Source organism: Gobio gobio, assembly GCF_949357685.1.
Source record: "Gobio gobio genome assembly, chromosome: 16".
Classification (NCBI taxonomy): domain Eukaryota; kingdom Metazoa; phylum Chordata; class Actinopteri; order Cypriniformes; family Gobionidae; genus Gobio; species Gobio gobio.
The window spans coordinates 51,167,629-51,183,939 of record NC_137109.1 but is presented as its reverse complement, the minus strand read 5'-3'; the positions used below and the strand labels follow the sequence as shown (position 1 = coordinate 51,183,939).

The 16,311-nt window shown below is 37.3% G+C and overlaps 1 protein-coding gene across 1 annotated transcript in view; it reads left to right on the top strand.

The window, feature by feature from the left end:
* Positions 1 to 840: 840 nt before the first annotated feature.
* Positions 841 to 16,311, top strand: part of apbb2a (amyloid beta (A4) precursor protein-binding, family B, member 2a) — a gene marked incomplete at its 5' end in the record, with an annotated part of 73,794 nt that continues 58,323 nt past the window's right edge. Inside the window, 2 exons of the mRNA XM_079839357.1 lie at positions 841 to 1,780; positions 5,242 to 5,375. Coding sequence (XP_079695483.1) covers positions 841 to 1,780; positions 5,242 to 5,375 — 1,074 coding nt within the window. The remainder of the gene's footprint in view (positions 1,781 to 5,241; positions 5,376 to 16,311) is intronic.

Genomic DNA, 16,311 nt, shown 5'->3' with positions numbered 1-16,311 from the left:
GCTGATCTTTGGTCTCATGGATCTATAATTTGTTCCCTGGCAAATCGTTTAGGCTGAAGGCAAAGAGAAGTTTCATTACCTTATATTTTTAGGCTATTTAACTTTACATTAACGTTGTAGCCTACTAGCACTGACTTTGAATGTTTGACTGAATTGTTTGCTTTATTTCATGTGTAGCTTCTTATACCTTTTACTTATACTTTTGTATTATTGATCAAACATAAACTTGCATTTAACAAAAAGAGACTGGGTTGTGTTTCATGTCATTTAATGTTATCACAGTGATAATCATATTGTCTGAACCAGATATTAATATACAGATTTTCTCCTCATTGTTGTCACTACTAGAGCAAGCTCCTGATTGGTTAACACGAATCGCGCTGCAGAATGTTGCGTCTTTGCATTAAAGGGGCTATATGCGTTTTTCTGAAATTTAAACTCGCAACTGACACCTGTGGCCAAAAAACAGAACTGCTCTCATTTTCTGCTCGCTCTCGCAGCGGTGGTGACGTCACATCCGCAGACAGCGCGGGAAAAGACGACCCGCCAGAAAATAGGAAAAATAGGATACAGGCTTATAGGTGCACCCACTGTGAGCGGACAAGGTGTCAGTATGCTCATCAGGAGATGTTTGAGTCATAAATGGTAAAATAAAAAGGCTATTGTTACGTTTATTTTGGGGAAAAAGTTGCATATAGCCCCTTTAACTTAACATGTAAATCACTTGCGCGAATCGCGTCCGATGTGAACGCACCATAACACAAACACACAATGAAACATGGCCTTTGGTAAATATGTTTTTTAATGTTCTCTCTCTTCACAGCCGATTTATCGTTTGCAATGATGTCACTGCGGAAGCCTCCCCTCAGGCGCAGCGCATCGGCCGTAGAATCGACCAATCACAGCGGCCTGTTGTTGACTCCGCCCACCTCCCTCAGTTTACGCTCCTCCCACAACCAGCAGCTGAGCTGCGACACCATAAAAGAAGGCGTGGTCAAGGAAACGCAAGGCTCTTCGAAGAGCCGCCAAAAATACGCGTTGACGAATATTCAGAACGCGATGGGTTTGAGCCAAAGCCACGCCCCTTTGAGCCAAAGCCACGCCCCAACCAAATCCGCCTCCTCTTCGTCTCTCTACTGCTCCTCGCTTTCCTTCTCCACCTCCAATCCCAAACTGGCCAAGAACGGCACGAACCTGCAGCTGAAAGAGGAGCAGCTGGACCTCAACAAGAACGACAAGAACCTCCTGAGCAGGAGCAGCTGTGATTGGCTGGAGGGGAAGGACAACCAGAAGAACCCTGCGATCAGAAGGAGGACCAAGAGCTTTCTAGAATACCATCGAGAGGAGGAGGAGGCGTCCAGCAGCCCAAATAAAGACACGCAGGCCGAGGAGAAACACCTCCTGCCTAAGCCCGAGGCGCAAACCTGGGCCAAGGAGAACCATGTGGAGGTGCATCTCACCCTCCCCCAGAACCACCTGCTCCTGCTGGCCAGCGAAGAGGAGGAGGAGAGTCCAGAACCGCCAGACGTTTACCAACACGTGCTCCGGCCCAACAACGAGCGCCTCAGAGACGGGACAGAACCCGCCTCTTCTCCCGGGGGAAAGGTCAAAATGAGGCCGCCCTCCACGCTACATCTGGAGCTGAGAGGAGCCGAGGAGTCGCCGGAGCGCCTGGTACGTCCCGAAAAACATCTGGAGGAGGAGGAGGAGGAGGAGGAAGACTCCAGCTGGACGACACTATCACAGGAGAGTCCGTCTGTGGAAACGCCTCAGGAGACAGGTGACACTCACACTGATCAAAAGTACTGTACAAATGTGACATTACAATTTATGCTATTATGCAAAATTCACTTGTTTGAACATAAATGTATCCCATAATTAGGGTTGGGTACCGAAATCCGGTTCCAATATGGCACCGGTACTTTTATAACCGGTATGTACCGGACCGAATCAGAACGCAGATTTCGGTTCCTCATTTCGATGCCAAAATTCAAACGTGCTTTCGCGCTTTGGCTGAGCCAGAGACAGACGCTCAGCACTGGTCACATCACAACTCATGACAACTATTCAGTGTTTTCAACCACAACTCATGACAACTATTCAGTGTTTTCAACCACAACTCATGACAACTATTCAGTATTTTCAACCACATCTCATGACAACTGTTCAGTATTTTCAACCAGATCTCATGACAACTATTCAGTGTTTTCAACCACATCTCATGACAACTATTCAGTGTTTTCAACCACAACTCATGACAACTATTCAGTGTTTTCAACCACATCTCATGACAACTATTCAGTGTTTTCAACCACATCATGTTTATTTCAGGTTTCAGACATTTAAATGCTCATAAGTACTAGCAAAAAACACACACTGATGTCTATGAAAGCGGCAATGACAATCCTTTCAGACGGTTATAATTTGACTAACGTTACGTGTTTTATTCACATCAGATACATGCACATTATACAATAACTATATAGTTTACTCTATTATTCTTCCAGTTCACTGGTCACTTACTTTCATGTATTTCGTAAGACGAGAATGAACTCAAGTGTTGTAAATCCGACAGATCCGATTCTGAGGCGCAAACTAACATGGCGCCGCCGCGCTTTATAGATCAACTAACACACATTCACTCACACATGAACATCAGATAGTTCGTGACACAGTTAAGAAGTTTGTGAATATTTTGAATAAAAAGAAAAAATGAAATAAACCCGATACAGCTGAGCTGTCAGCGCTATTGCGTGTCATGTGAGAAGCATGACGCGTCGTCATGGAAACATTAAGGCGATACATTCTAAAATATTTAGCCAGAGAATATGATCATATTTCAAAATAAAGCTGAAGCTCGAAGCTGGTTTGTAGCAGAGCAAGAACACAGACGACTGCTGTTATTACTGTAACTGTTATTAGAGTTATATTAGGCTTGTTGTAGTTGGGTTAGGTGGCTTAGGTTTTACTGTGAATTTGTAAATAAGTCAATAATAATTTGTAAATAAGTAAATTGTTTTGTATTTATTTATATTCATACATTTAAGTATACATTAAACTTTTAATAAATGGTTCAATTTAAATAAAAAATAAATAAAAAGCCATTTAATGTCATCCACCTTGTTTTGTGGCCTTTTTAAAAAAGAAAAAAGTATCGGTTCAGGCACCGTTTAGGCACCGGAACCGTTTTAAAAGTATCGGTTTGGCACCGGTTTGGAATCGAAAAAAACCCAAACGATACCCAACCCTACTCATAATCCCCATAATTAATAATAAACGCATGCAAAAAATACACTTTCATGAGGATGAAGATCTGCCGCGTGATCGCGATAGAGATAATCAAAACCAAACATGTTTTAGCTTTTGGCAGAGTATCCAAGGCAGGAGCTGTACAGGCTCCGCCCTCTTCTGGATAGGGGGCGGAGCAGCAGCTCATTAACATTTAAAGATACATTGGCTAATAAATGCTTAGATTTTACTCGCCAGTGTGTGTGTGTTATAGATATATTTTCACTCGCTGAACGTTTCGCTCTCTGTCAAAAGATCTGTCTATTTTTATGCCTATATTTGATATACCGTAAACTCTAGTGTAAAGGTGCACAACTTGCCGTTGCTTTGCCGAGAGCGCTGTTACACACACACACACACACACACACACAGAGAGAGAGTCTTAAATACCACGCAGAATTGATGCACTACATGTAAACGATATTCTTTGTTGTATTTTCCAGTCAAAACAACATTTTTTTGTGGAAATATTCAGCTTTTAAAAGTGCAAACTTCTCTACAAAGCGCTAGTCACTCTCCGACGACCACATCTTTGTCCTGTGTGGGCCACCGTAGCTTCTCTATGTGCTTCGAAAGGGAGGGGTGAGCAGTGGACGAGTACAATTCATAACCTCACCACTAGACGCCGCTAAAATGTACACACTGCACCTTTAAGAACAATCAGAAGATATGCCCGGTAGTGGACGGAGCTAATGCGCAAACTGCAATCTCATTGGCTGGTGCTCATCTATTACCTTCACTCTTTTGATTTCAGCAAATCAGTTTAAGCGAACGCTGGCAACGTGATTAATATTCATGAACCCAGCAGCTCATCAATTCTTAGTGCGTTGTATAATGTTATTAATAGTAGAATTAGTAGTAGTAGTATTATCTTTTAATAATAATTATCTTTTTAGGTTCAGTTAAAGTGACAAATATGCATTCATGCATGATTAAGTTTTAGTTCTAATTACTACACTCTAAAAAATGCTGGGTTAAAAATAACCCTAGTTGGGTTGAAAATGGACTAACCCAGCAATTGGGTTGTTTTAACCCAGCGGTTGGGTTAAATGTTTGCTTAAAGCAAACCAATTGCTGGGTTAGTCCATTTTCAACCCAACTAGGGTTATTTTTAACCCAGCATTTTTTTTAGAGTGTAATATTCTGTCATTAAATAGTGCTTGATAATCATAATAACATAATATAATGATTGATTGGTGGATTCAAATATAAATAAATATATAAAGTTCATTTTTACATAATATGTGTGTGTGTGCGTGCGTGCGTGCATATATATATATATATATATTTTTTTTTTATTAGGGCTGTCAAAAGATTAATCGCATCCAAAATAAAAGTTTGTGTTTACATAATATATGTGTGTGTACTCTGTTAATTATTATTTATACATAAATACACACACATTCATGTATATATTTAAGAAAAAAATATTATTTTTATATATAAAACATTTATATTTATAATATATTATAGATTATATAAATGTATATACAGTATATACATGCAAATATTTCTTAAATATATACATGAATGTGTGTATATTTATATATAAATAATAATTAACAGAGTACACACACATATATTATGTAAACACAAACTTTTATTTTGGATGCGATTAATCTTTTGACAGCCCAACTAACTAACTAACTAACTAACTAACTAACTAACTAACTAACTAACTAACTAACTAACTAACTAACTAACTAACTAACTAACTAACTAACTAACTAACTAACTAACTAACTAACTAACTAACTAACCAAATATATATAAATATATATATAAATATTTCCTTCCACTCAAAAATGGGCACTTACAACATTTATTTTGAGCTGAAACATCACAGACACATTTTGGGGACATCAGAGATTTATATTACATTTTGTAAAAAGGTCCCATTTAAAAATAGCCATTTTCTGTGTGTGTATATAGTGTAAATATATTGTGTTGTAGGAGTTTGGGAAGAGCCGGCTCAACCACAGGAGCACTTTTGGCGAGATCAGCCTGACGCCCGCTCAGACCTGGAGGCGGAGCCAAGAGTGAAGGGGGCGTGTCTTCCTGTGCCCTGCACTAAAGCACAGACTGAGGTAGACACATTTACATTCATTCACTTTTATCCAAAGTGACTTGCACATGAGGAGTACAGCAACGGATTGATCTCCCAGAGGCGATAAACACAGGAAGAGCTAGAACAGGAAGAGATTACGGAATAATGAAAGCATATTTAGATCTTCAGCTCAGCTTTCCTGCAGGTGATGATGTGTTTCTGATTGACATATTGAAGCCCTTGCCCTTTTTTTATTTTTAAGTCAGCATGAAACATAAATTGCAATCATCTTTTCTTCCCTATTGTGGCGTATAAATGAGTGAAACGGCTTCTCCAATGAGAAACAAAAAGTAGGGACATGATTTATCCATTAGGAATTGATCGAATTGAAATATGTACAGAGTTGACATGGAATTTCAAGCTTATTTCTAGTGTTTTATTTAGAGCAGTTGTCATGTTTGCAGAGGTGTAAAAAGTACATTTACTGAGTGAAAATTGTACTCAATTAAAAGTAAAAGTATCTGGCCAGAATCATACTTGAGCAAAAGTAAAAAAAGTACCACATTAAAATTGTACTTGCGTATTAAAAAAGTAACAGCAATAATGAAAACTGGAGATTCTTAAACTTTTAATCTCTAATAACATGAAGTGAATGAACACATACAAGGTTTTATCCTGCAGTGTTTCCCACAGGTTAGAAACCAATTTGTGGTGGCGATCTTGATTCAGTATCAATTCGTATGTATATAGCCTACTGTACATATAAGGAAAAATACGTTTGTCTTTTTAACACTATTTTAAACTTTTACCGGGTTAAACTGTATTAGCTCGCATTCATTAACATTCACTCGTGTTTGCTTATATAAGTATCATTAAAAATATTAGGATGCAAGTTATTAACGTTTTAAAACTTCATATTTAAAGAAATCTAGTGTTTGATCATGTCTAAATATTTATTCAAATGCAAAACCTAAAAATAAGTAAGCAGTTATGATCTGCAATACTTTGAGCAACCAGACTAGATACATGTATTAAATTTATTAAAAACCACCTAGTGGGTAAACGATGGCTTTACAAATGAAAATTATTATTTTTCCAGCCACAAAATGACTCTAATTTGCCTCTTTGCAGTGGAATTCTCTATTTTAACCTTAATTACTACACTAATTGTAATATAAATAATAAAACATATTTTAAGTGGGTATTGATGGACCATAATCATTGCACAAATAGTAGGCCCATTTAGTACCAAAAGATATCCTCAAAATATTCAATAAATATTATTAAACTAAAATATAGAATATTTATTTAACCCTTAATCGCCCCTCAAGTAGGGTTTACGTTTGAGTCCCTTGGGGTCAGATAGACCCCAAACTTTTACAGAGCGATTGCATAAGGAAATATAATTTTTTTACATGGAAAACTATATATCATTTTTTTTATTTACTTCTCAACTATACATTTATGCTGTGTTTTTGTGGGTATTTGGTAGTTTTTTACCTATTTGCTGCACAAATACTTAACTATGTCATAAATTAGCTCATTAAAAATTATTTTTTTATGAAAAAATCACTTGAATGATGATCTTAAATAAATATAAATAGTTTTTGGACATTGCTCTGTGTTAGGGATAAAATACCGCCATCTGTAGGTTTGTGGAAAAACTTTAGGAATTATAGTTAAAGAGAGAGAGAGTGCAATGACCACATTATCCACTAGAGGTCCAGAGGGAAGTTATGCAGAAGTTAATCTTTCTTTTATTTGCCCTTTTCCCTCTCTTTCTCATGATTGTTCCATGTTGCATTTGTGCTCTAGTATTTGTCCTTCATTTATGTATGGAATTTTTTCAGATTTATGCCAGTTTTGTTGTTTTTATTTGCCAGTTTCTATAAAAATGCTCTCTGTTGCAGTCACACACGTGTGTGTTTGTGTGTGTGTATGTGCGTGTGTGTATGAGACAGAAAGTTCGTTCCACTTTGTGTTTATGCTCTAGGACCAGATCTTGATATAAATGTAGACATTTTCAGATTTATACTGGATTTAGTTGATTTTTTTTTACAAACAAAGTGAAAAAAAAGCATTTTTTACATTTTCCCATTCATTGCCAAAATCCAAAAAAATGCTCCAGACACCTGTGTGTGTGTTTGTGTGTGTGCGCGTGTGAGTGAACATGCTTGTTCCATATTGCATTTGTGCTCTAGTATTAGTACTTCATTTATGTATGAAAATCTTTCAGATTTATGCCAGTTTTGTTGATTTTATTTGCCAATTTCAATAAAAATACTCTCTGTTGCAGTCACACACATGTGTGTGTTTGTGTGTGTGTGTACGTGTGTGTGTATGAGATAGAAAGTTCGTTCTACTTTGTGTTTATGCTCTAGGACCAGACCTTGATATAAATGTGGACATTTTCAGATTTATACTGGATTTAGTAAAAAAAAATTGACAAAAAAAGTGAATTTCTCTCATTTTTTACACTTTCCCATTCATTTTCAATGTGGGGTCAATCTGACCCCGAGGGACTTAAACGGTAACTTTTTTTTTACACACCCTTAGAACAACCAAATCAAGCCCAGATTTTTTGTGCATGTTTAGATAGATTATTTAGGAAAAGTCACCGAGTCTCATGGCCCTGAGATGAAGGGAACACTTTTAAAAATGGAGGAAAAGTCCAGTGGGGTCAGCTGGACCCCAAAGGACGATTAAGGGTTAATTGAAAAATAGTTAAGGTGTACGGTCACATTTGACCACCAATGAGTATAAGTGTGACTAATTAGTAAGGAATATCTGAGGGCTAAATACAAGAAAACATTAACATTGTCGCATCTCCATCACTCCATAATAAAATGATCCTGTAAATATGGTTGACGTAATAAAAAAAATAGCATAGTAAAACTGTTGTGTATCCGCTTAAGCCATTCAAATGCATTGACAGAGCGCTGGGTTGTTCTAGAAGCTCTGTGAACCATGTGATTAACGTTTTAAACGTTTTAGCGCTTTAGCGTTTTAGCGCCGTTTTAGCGCTTTAGCGCCGTTTTAACGTTTTAGCGCCGGGAGATGAGAGTTTTTCAACCACTGTTTGTATGCCACTTTAGCGCCAAAAACGCTATTTATTCAATTTTAAAAGCTTAGACTTTCATATCAAAAGCAGGTTTGGCAGTTTTGGCGTGAGATTTAAAAAGATAATGAATAATGATGCACAATATGTGGCGGCCGGTGTTGATTCTGTGGCGCACCGCCGCAAATTAGTCTATGTGTGGGAAACACTGCCCTGCTTTAGAATTGTTTATATTTAATTGTATTTAATTATCAAACTATAAGACTACTACCTAATGCCAGTATGAAACGTGCTACTCAAAGTTGTAAGACCTCAGATTTAACTTCAAAATTGTGAGTGTCAAGCAAACACTGTAAATAAATATGGACGTAGTGACGTGATTCTGAAGAGCAGTTTTGAAGCGTAAAGTCGGGTCGAGCTGGCCGTCGCCATCTTGTTTTCGCTTCACTCCTGGATAACAGAAAATGGGCAAAGAGGCGGGACGTGGGCGGAGCTTAGGTGACGACTAACAGACAGCAGAGAAACGGCAATCCACCTGTCACTCAAAGAGGCCACGCCCTTAATTATGCAGAACGTTAAGGCTTTATATAATGTAAACGAGTGAGTTATAAAAACATCCTCACAGTCGTCATGAAGGGCAACATTAGCCGTACAGACCAAAAGCACAGTTTGTCCCAGACTGTAAACATGTGTTCTTCTGCTGTAAAGTCGGCCAATTTAACTTGAGCTCAGTGAGATTCTGCTCCTTCTGGAGTCTGTCTGCGTCCGCAATCGAATACTTCTCTACTATATAGTGTGCGAAAAACAGTACGCCAACAGGGTAGTATGTCTGAATTCATAGTATTCGAAAAACAGTCGCGAACAGTCCCCGGATGACCAGCGAGATTCTGAAGTGTGCATACGATGGACACTTTACTATCCCATGAGGCCACAGGAGGCGATTTATGAATGGAGGTGATGGGATATAACTGACGCTGGTAGGTCACATGATAACGACAACATGGCGGATGTACGTCCGGATTACATTCATACTACACTCATTCATACTATATAGAACGTACTTTTTTAATGGTCGCGAAGTTCGTTCAAATTCAAATGTAGTACCTATTCATATAGTACGCGATTTCGGACGCAGCCCCTGTCTCTAGTGGCCAGTCAATGAACTGCAGTTTAAGTCACTTCTGTATCGGCTTCAAGAGAAACTGCGGGAGGAGCCGCTTGGGGATGAAAAGCCTCTCACTCTAATGACCAGGTCAAGGTGCTGTGCATTGTGGGGATTGATGCGACATGACGTCACTTCCAAAGGTCCAATGAACAAGTCCGACCAATTTCATGGAACGTGAAACGAATCTCATTGGCAGAATAAATAACATTTAAATTAAACTGGGCGCAATTCAATTGGTTTGGTAATAGCAAGGGAAAATAAAATGAAGTGATGACTGCAATAAAATTGTAAGGAGTAAACATTTTTTTCTTAATTTAATTAAGTAAAAGTATTGCTTTTTAACTGTACTCAAGTAAAGTAAAAAATCTCCAAAAATAATACTTAAGGACAGTAATGAAGTAAAATTACTCAAGTACTTTTTATAGTTTTAAAATGACATTCTGAGTGGTGGAAAATGTTTATAGCCCAGCTTTTTAATTCTAGCGATCGCATGTCAAATGTAAATGTAACGTACTTCAGCGTATTAGCACTTTCCCCGCCAGAATTTTCCAGCTTTCCATGTTTTCACTGTTATACGGTAGGGCTGTCAAAATGGATTAAAAGCTAAATTTGAAATTCTTTCTTAAATATGATCAAAATTCGATATGATTCAAATTCTAAAGGCACTACTTAATGTTATGCTGCGTTCACACCGGACGAGAATAGAGCGTCAGGAGCGAGTGATTTCAATGTTTAAGTCAATGGAAAGGCGAGTTGACGGGCGTCTGGAGGTCCAGCGGCGCGATGGACACGATTCCGCCTCATTCACGCGAATTGGACACAAATTGATACTCGTGTAGTGGTTAAACATCAGATATAATTCATCTTGTGCTGATCTAACGGCCGATCTTTGCTCTCATGAATCATCATTTGTTGTCTGCCAAATCGTTTTGACTGAGGGCAAAGAGAAGTTTCATAACTTAATTTTTTTAGGATATTTAAATACACATGCAGTGAAGATAATGTAGGTCTTGCCTGAACCACATTTGTGTGGCTATTAGGGATGCAACAATACAGTTAGTCCACGGTTCAATACATACCTCGGTTTTTATCCACGGTTCTCGATTCGGTTCGGTTCTGATGGCTTGTCACAGTATTTTGTTATTCTATTCTTAGGCGACAGGAACTGCAAGAGGTTAAGGAGAAAAAAGACTATTTTTATTGCAATTCTCTTTCTTTATTTTACTTAAAATAATTGAAAAACCTTACTTAAACTTAAAACTTTACCTTAAAAAAAAAACCTTGTACACATTCCAAGTGTATTGTATAATATAAAAATATATAAAGATTTACACTGGCAGCTCAGAGCTGTACAGCAGCATTTAAGTATGAAATTGAATGAATAAATGTAAAAATAAAACACTACATAGACTTCACTATAAAATATACATTGATTCTTATTAAAGCTACTGTATTAGTTTTTCAGTCAAGAGCAGTGAGTGATTTTCTCTGTCTTTAGTTGTTGTATTAATATTAAAGGGATAGTTCATTCAAAAATGATAATTCTGTCATTGAGAAATGAATACAGGTTGGGAACAATATTAGTGTGAGTAAATAATGACATCATTTTAGAGGTGAACTGTCCCTTTAAGGACGGCGTGTTCACTATAGGCTGCGCAGCTGTCAATTAAAGACCTGCACACATCTAATATACACACACACACTGATTTTACTTTCACTTTAGACATAACCGACTGTGTTTATGTTAACCTTGTGTGTATTTGACAGTATTAGCGCAGTAAGACGACTACTTAGTCCAGTAATCACGTGTTTGACAGGCGTTTAGTGCGCGCGCTCGGAAAAGCGCATGTTAAACCGCGAATGAGCCGGCAAGGCTTTAAAACGCATGCAAATAATGAACTTTGGTGATTGTGAATAACTCTAGTGTTCTGTGAGTATAACTCTACACACTAACATGTGATGTGAATGTGTGTCGCGTTGTTCAGTATATTGGGATGGAGGCAAATTATAGAATTTGTAGAAAAATTATTAATTAAATGCGAAACCGGAAAAAACGCAATTCACAAGCGCGTATTGAACCGTGAATGCCGTACTGAATGGTTCAATATTATATTGAGAATTGTGGCATCCCTAGTGGCTATTAATGTTTAATATATATTTTTAATGTAAATGAAAAGAGGCAGTGGTGTTTTATGACATATTTCTCCTGGAGCGCCTTGAACGCGCGTCTATTTCGCTTCAAACGCTCGATTTATATGCGCGTCCAATTCGCTGTAGACGCGCGATTGGATTCAAAATGTTCAAGCGTCCAACTAGACGCGATTTTGATGCTCTATTTACGTTTGGTGTGAACGCAGCACAAGAGGGAAAAAGTATTGTATTGTCTCCTATGCCCACAAGAGGGCGCAAGCGGGCGCAACAAGCAAATGTAAACCAAATCATGCATCGCATCTTTTATTGAAATGAAATGACATTCACTTTTTAAATTGCGTTAACTTTTCAAACAATTGTTATTAAATAAAATATAATTTCATTAATGAGCATGTAAGAAAAATGCATAAAACTGCAGTGCATCAGTAACCTACCAAAAATTCGAATGCACGGTTTTTGCTTTCGAATGTTTCACATTTATTTGACAGTCCTATTATACGGTAGGGGGCGCTATTATACGGTAGGGGGCGCTATTATACGGTAGGGGGCGCTATTATACATCTCCTGAAAGAGTACAGAATCTCCTGATCAAAACACAGAAGAAGAAGAAGAAGCAGAAACAAGCGATAGCATATTTACTCATATGTAAAATAACAAACATTAAACATCATATAAATCAAAACCATCTAATGTTCCTGAATGAAATATCACCCCAGGTCGAGCTCACCCCTGAAGCTTTAGGGGTGTTGATGGACTCCATCTGTGTTTGATCATCGCTCAGAATCTGATCTGGATGCAGTCTTTGATAAAACATGATCTTCTCAGCTTTTTCTCAAAATATGGCTTTTTTTAATGACTAACCCACATTCAAGTGTTGATAGAAACAGAATGCATGAAGCTAGAATAAAATGTTCTTTCTTTTGATATATCGCATGTTCAGATATTCAGACAACAAAATATTCTGAGGGCCATTTAAAAACTGTGAAAATGATCAAAAACACTGGCGGGGAAAGAGTTAATGAGCTCAACGCTACAGACTTGAAGGAAACTCACAGCTGTGTGACTCCTGCTAATCACATCCGCCTTATTCCTGAGCAGCTTCATGAGTTATGAGTTATGAGTTATGGGTGGCACTTCCGGTTTGGCTCAACATATTTTCAGACATCATGAAAATAACGTAACATTTGCTATTTTAACGTGTTGACCTTACGTTATGAGTATATGATATATCTATGGCAGTCGCTGCTTTCTTTTCCTCATGATTACTTTATTTTCCCCCTTTGTATTCCGCTGTAACAGGACAACATTTACTGCACATTTGTGGTTTGTTCTCTCGGTTTAATTTACGATACATCCCATTAATAATTCACTGGAATGCTCAAAGAATCTCTCGTTTTTCTCCTCAAATCAAGTCTCTTTCCAGGTTTGTTTTCACCAGTAAATACAATTTATAATCTGTCAAAATGACGGACATCACTTTGAAATCGTATCACTGATTGCTGAATGTTACATAACAGATATTACTACAGTGATGTCCGTTATTGCTGTGGAAAGAACCGCTGCACTGCAAAAAATGCTTTTCTTACTTAGTATTTTTGTCTTGTTTTTAGTCCAAATATCAAAAAAATCTTACATTAAGAAGCATTTCCTAGACAAGCAAAAGTTTTTGTCTTGTTTTGGGGGGAAATAACTCAAAATTAAGGGAGGTTTTTGCTTAAAATAAGCTAAATAATCTGCCAATGGGGTAAGAAAATTAATCTTGTTTTCTGTTTGAAGTAAGATTATTTTGCTTACCCCATTTTTATTTTTTTTTGCTTAATTTTGTAGTTATTTTACCCCAAAACAAGACGACAACTTTTGCTGATTTTTTTTTATATTTGGACTAAAAACAAGACAAAAATACTAAGTAAGAAAAGCATTTTTTGCAGTGTGGAATCTGCCGTATGCGTTTACATTTTTAAATGTCCTTTTAAAGCTGCACTATGTAAGTTTTACGTCCGCTAGAGGTCGCCTGTTCAAAACAAAGTCGTAGTTTAATGACGTAACGTTTGAGCGCAGAATCTCGGGACATGTGGTCTTCACCTCAGCCCGTGGGAAAGAATGGGGACAGAAATCATGTTGATGATGTGATTATTAACGTTACTGTAGTGAAGCAGAGCAGGACGAGTGTTGTGTAGCTGAGGAACCGCTGGAGCTATTGTTAATGAGATGAACGCAACACACGCCTCGCGAGCAGCGGGACTTTTATTATGACACAGTTGCCGTAGGGACTTTTATTATGCGCCTTTTCCGCTCATGAGTGTGAGGTAACGCAGCTCTGTTGATCATATTGGACACATCTGAGTGTGTTGATGATGGGATGACATTACTCTGTCCGTTCTCTTAGCGGCTGCTATGATACTGCAACTTCGAGCTTGTTTATAATTAAAAGTCATGCATTATATATTCGTTTTTGGTTACACAATAAACTGTATTTAATTTCATTCCCATTTCATTCATAGTCAGGAGGAAAGACCAGTATTTGACACATATTCAATAAAATATCAGGGTTATAATAGTTCACTAAAATCATGAAAAAAATATTCATTACTTGAAATTAAATAAATGTTAACTGAAATTAAAAATAAATAAACTTATTTGAAGCTTTAGCTTAACCTGATATGGCCTACTAACTAAAGCAGAAATACAAAGTTATAAAAACTATATAGATGTTTTTAAAAAACAAACAAAGAAGTGAATTGAGCTCTTTCGTACGGAGCCCCGCACATGACATGCAAGAAAAAAAAGTAAAGCGTGCGCACGAGTTACTAATTCGTTCCCTCTATTTATAAATCGTGCGCACGTTTTACTATTTCGTTCCCTCTATTTATAAATCGTGCGCACGTTTTACTAATTCGTTCCCTCAATTTATAAATAGTGTGCACGTTTTACTAATTCGTTCCCTCAATTTATTAATCGTGCGCACGTTTTACTAATTCGTTCCCTCAATTTATAAATCGTGCGCACGTTTTACTAATTCGTTCCCTCAATTTATAAATCGTGTGCACGTTTTACTAATTCGTTCCCTCTATTTATAAATCGTGTGCACGTTTTACTAATTCGTTCCCTCAATTTATTAATCGTGCGCACGTTTTACTAATTCGTTCCCTCAATTTATAAATCGTGCGCACGTTTTACTAATTCGTTCCCTCAATTTATAAATCGTGCGCACGTTTTACTAATTCGTTCCCTCAATTTATAAATCGTGCGCACGTTTTACTAATTCGTTCCCTCAATTTATAAATCGTGCGCACGTTTTACTAATTCGTTCCCTCAAGTTATAAATCGTGCGCACGTTTTACTAATTCGTTCCCTCTATTTATAAATCGTGTGCACGTTTTACTAATTTGTTCCCTCAATTTATTAATCGTGCGCACGTTTTACTAATTCGTTCCCTCAATTTATAAATCGTGCGCACGTTTTACAAATTCGTTCCCTCAATTTATAAATCGTGCGCACGTTTTACTAATTCGTTCCCTCTATTTATAAATCGTGCGCACGTTTGACTAATTAGTTCCCTCAATTTATAAATCGTGCGCACGTTTTACTAATTAGTTCCCTCAATTTATAAATCGTGCGCACGTTTTACTAATTAGTTCCCTCTATAAATCGTGCGCACGAGTTACTAATTCGTTCCCTCAATTCATAAATTGTGTGCACGTTTTACTAATTCGTTCCCCCTATTTATAAATTGTGCGCACGTTTTACTAATTCGTTCCCTCTATTTATAAATCGTGCGCACGTTTTACTAACTCGTTCCCCCTATTTATAAATCATGCGCACGTTTTACTAATTCGTTCCCTCAATTTATAAATTGTGCACACGTTTTACTAATTCGTTCCCTCAATTTATAAATTGTGCACACGTTTTACTAATTCGTTCCCTCTATTTATAAATCGTGCGCACGATTTACTAATTCGTTCCCCCTATTTATAAATTGTGCGCACGTTTTACTAATTCGTTCCCCCTATTTATAAATTGTGCGCACGTTTTACTAATTTGTTCCCTCTATTTATAAATCGTGCGCACGTTTTACTAATTCGTTCCCTCAATTTATAAATCATGCGCACGTTTTACTAATTCGTTCCCTCTATTTATAAATCATGCGCATGATTTAGCAAATCGAGGCAACGAATTAGTAAAACGTGTGCGCGCTTTATAAATCGAGGGAACGAATTAGTAAAACGTGCGCGCGCTTTATAAATCGAGGGAACGAAATAGAAAATCGTGCGCGCGCTTTATAAATCGAGGGAACGAAATAGTAAATCGTGCGCACGATTTAGCCTACTAGTTTTTTACTGCATGTCATGTGCGGGGCTCCATACTTTCGTGTATTTTTAATGTCAAAAACAAAATGATGTCAAAATGTCAGTTCAAGTGACAGTCGGTTATGTGACGCTTAAATGCTTAATGTATTACAATTGAACTAAACTCATTAGATTTTAGGAGACTAAAACTAGACTAAAACTAAAAACAATTCAGGAGACTAAAATATGACTAAAACTAAATGGCATTTTAGTCAAAAGACTATGACTCAAACTAAATCAAAATATACTGTAAAAA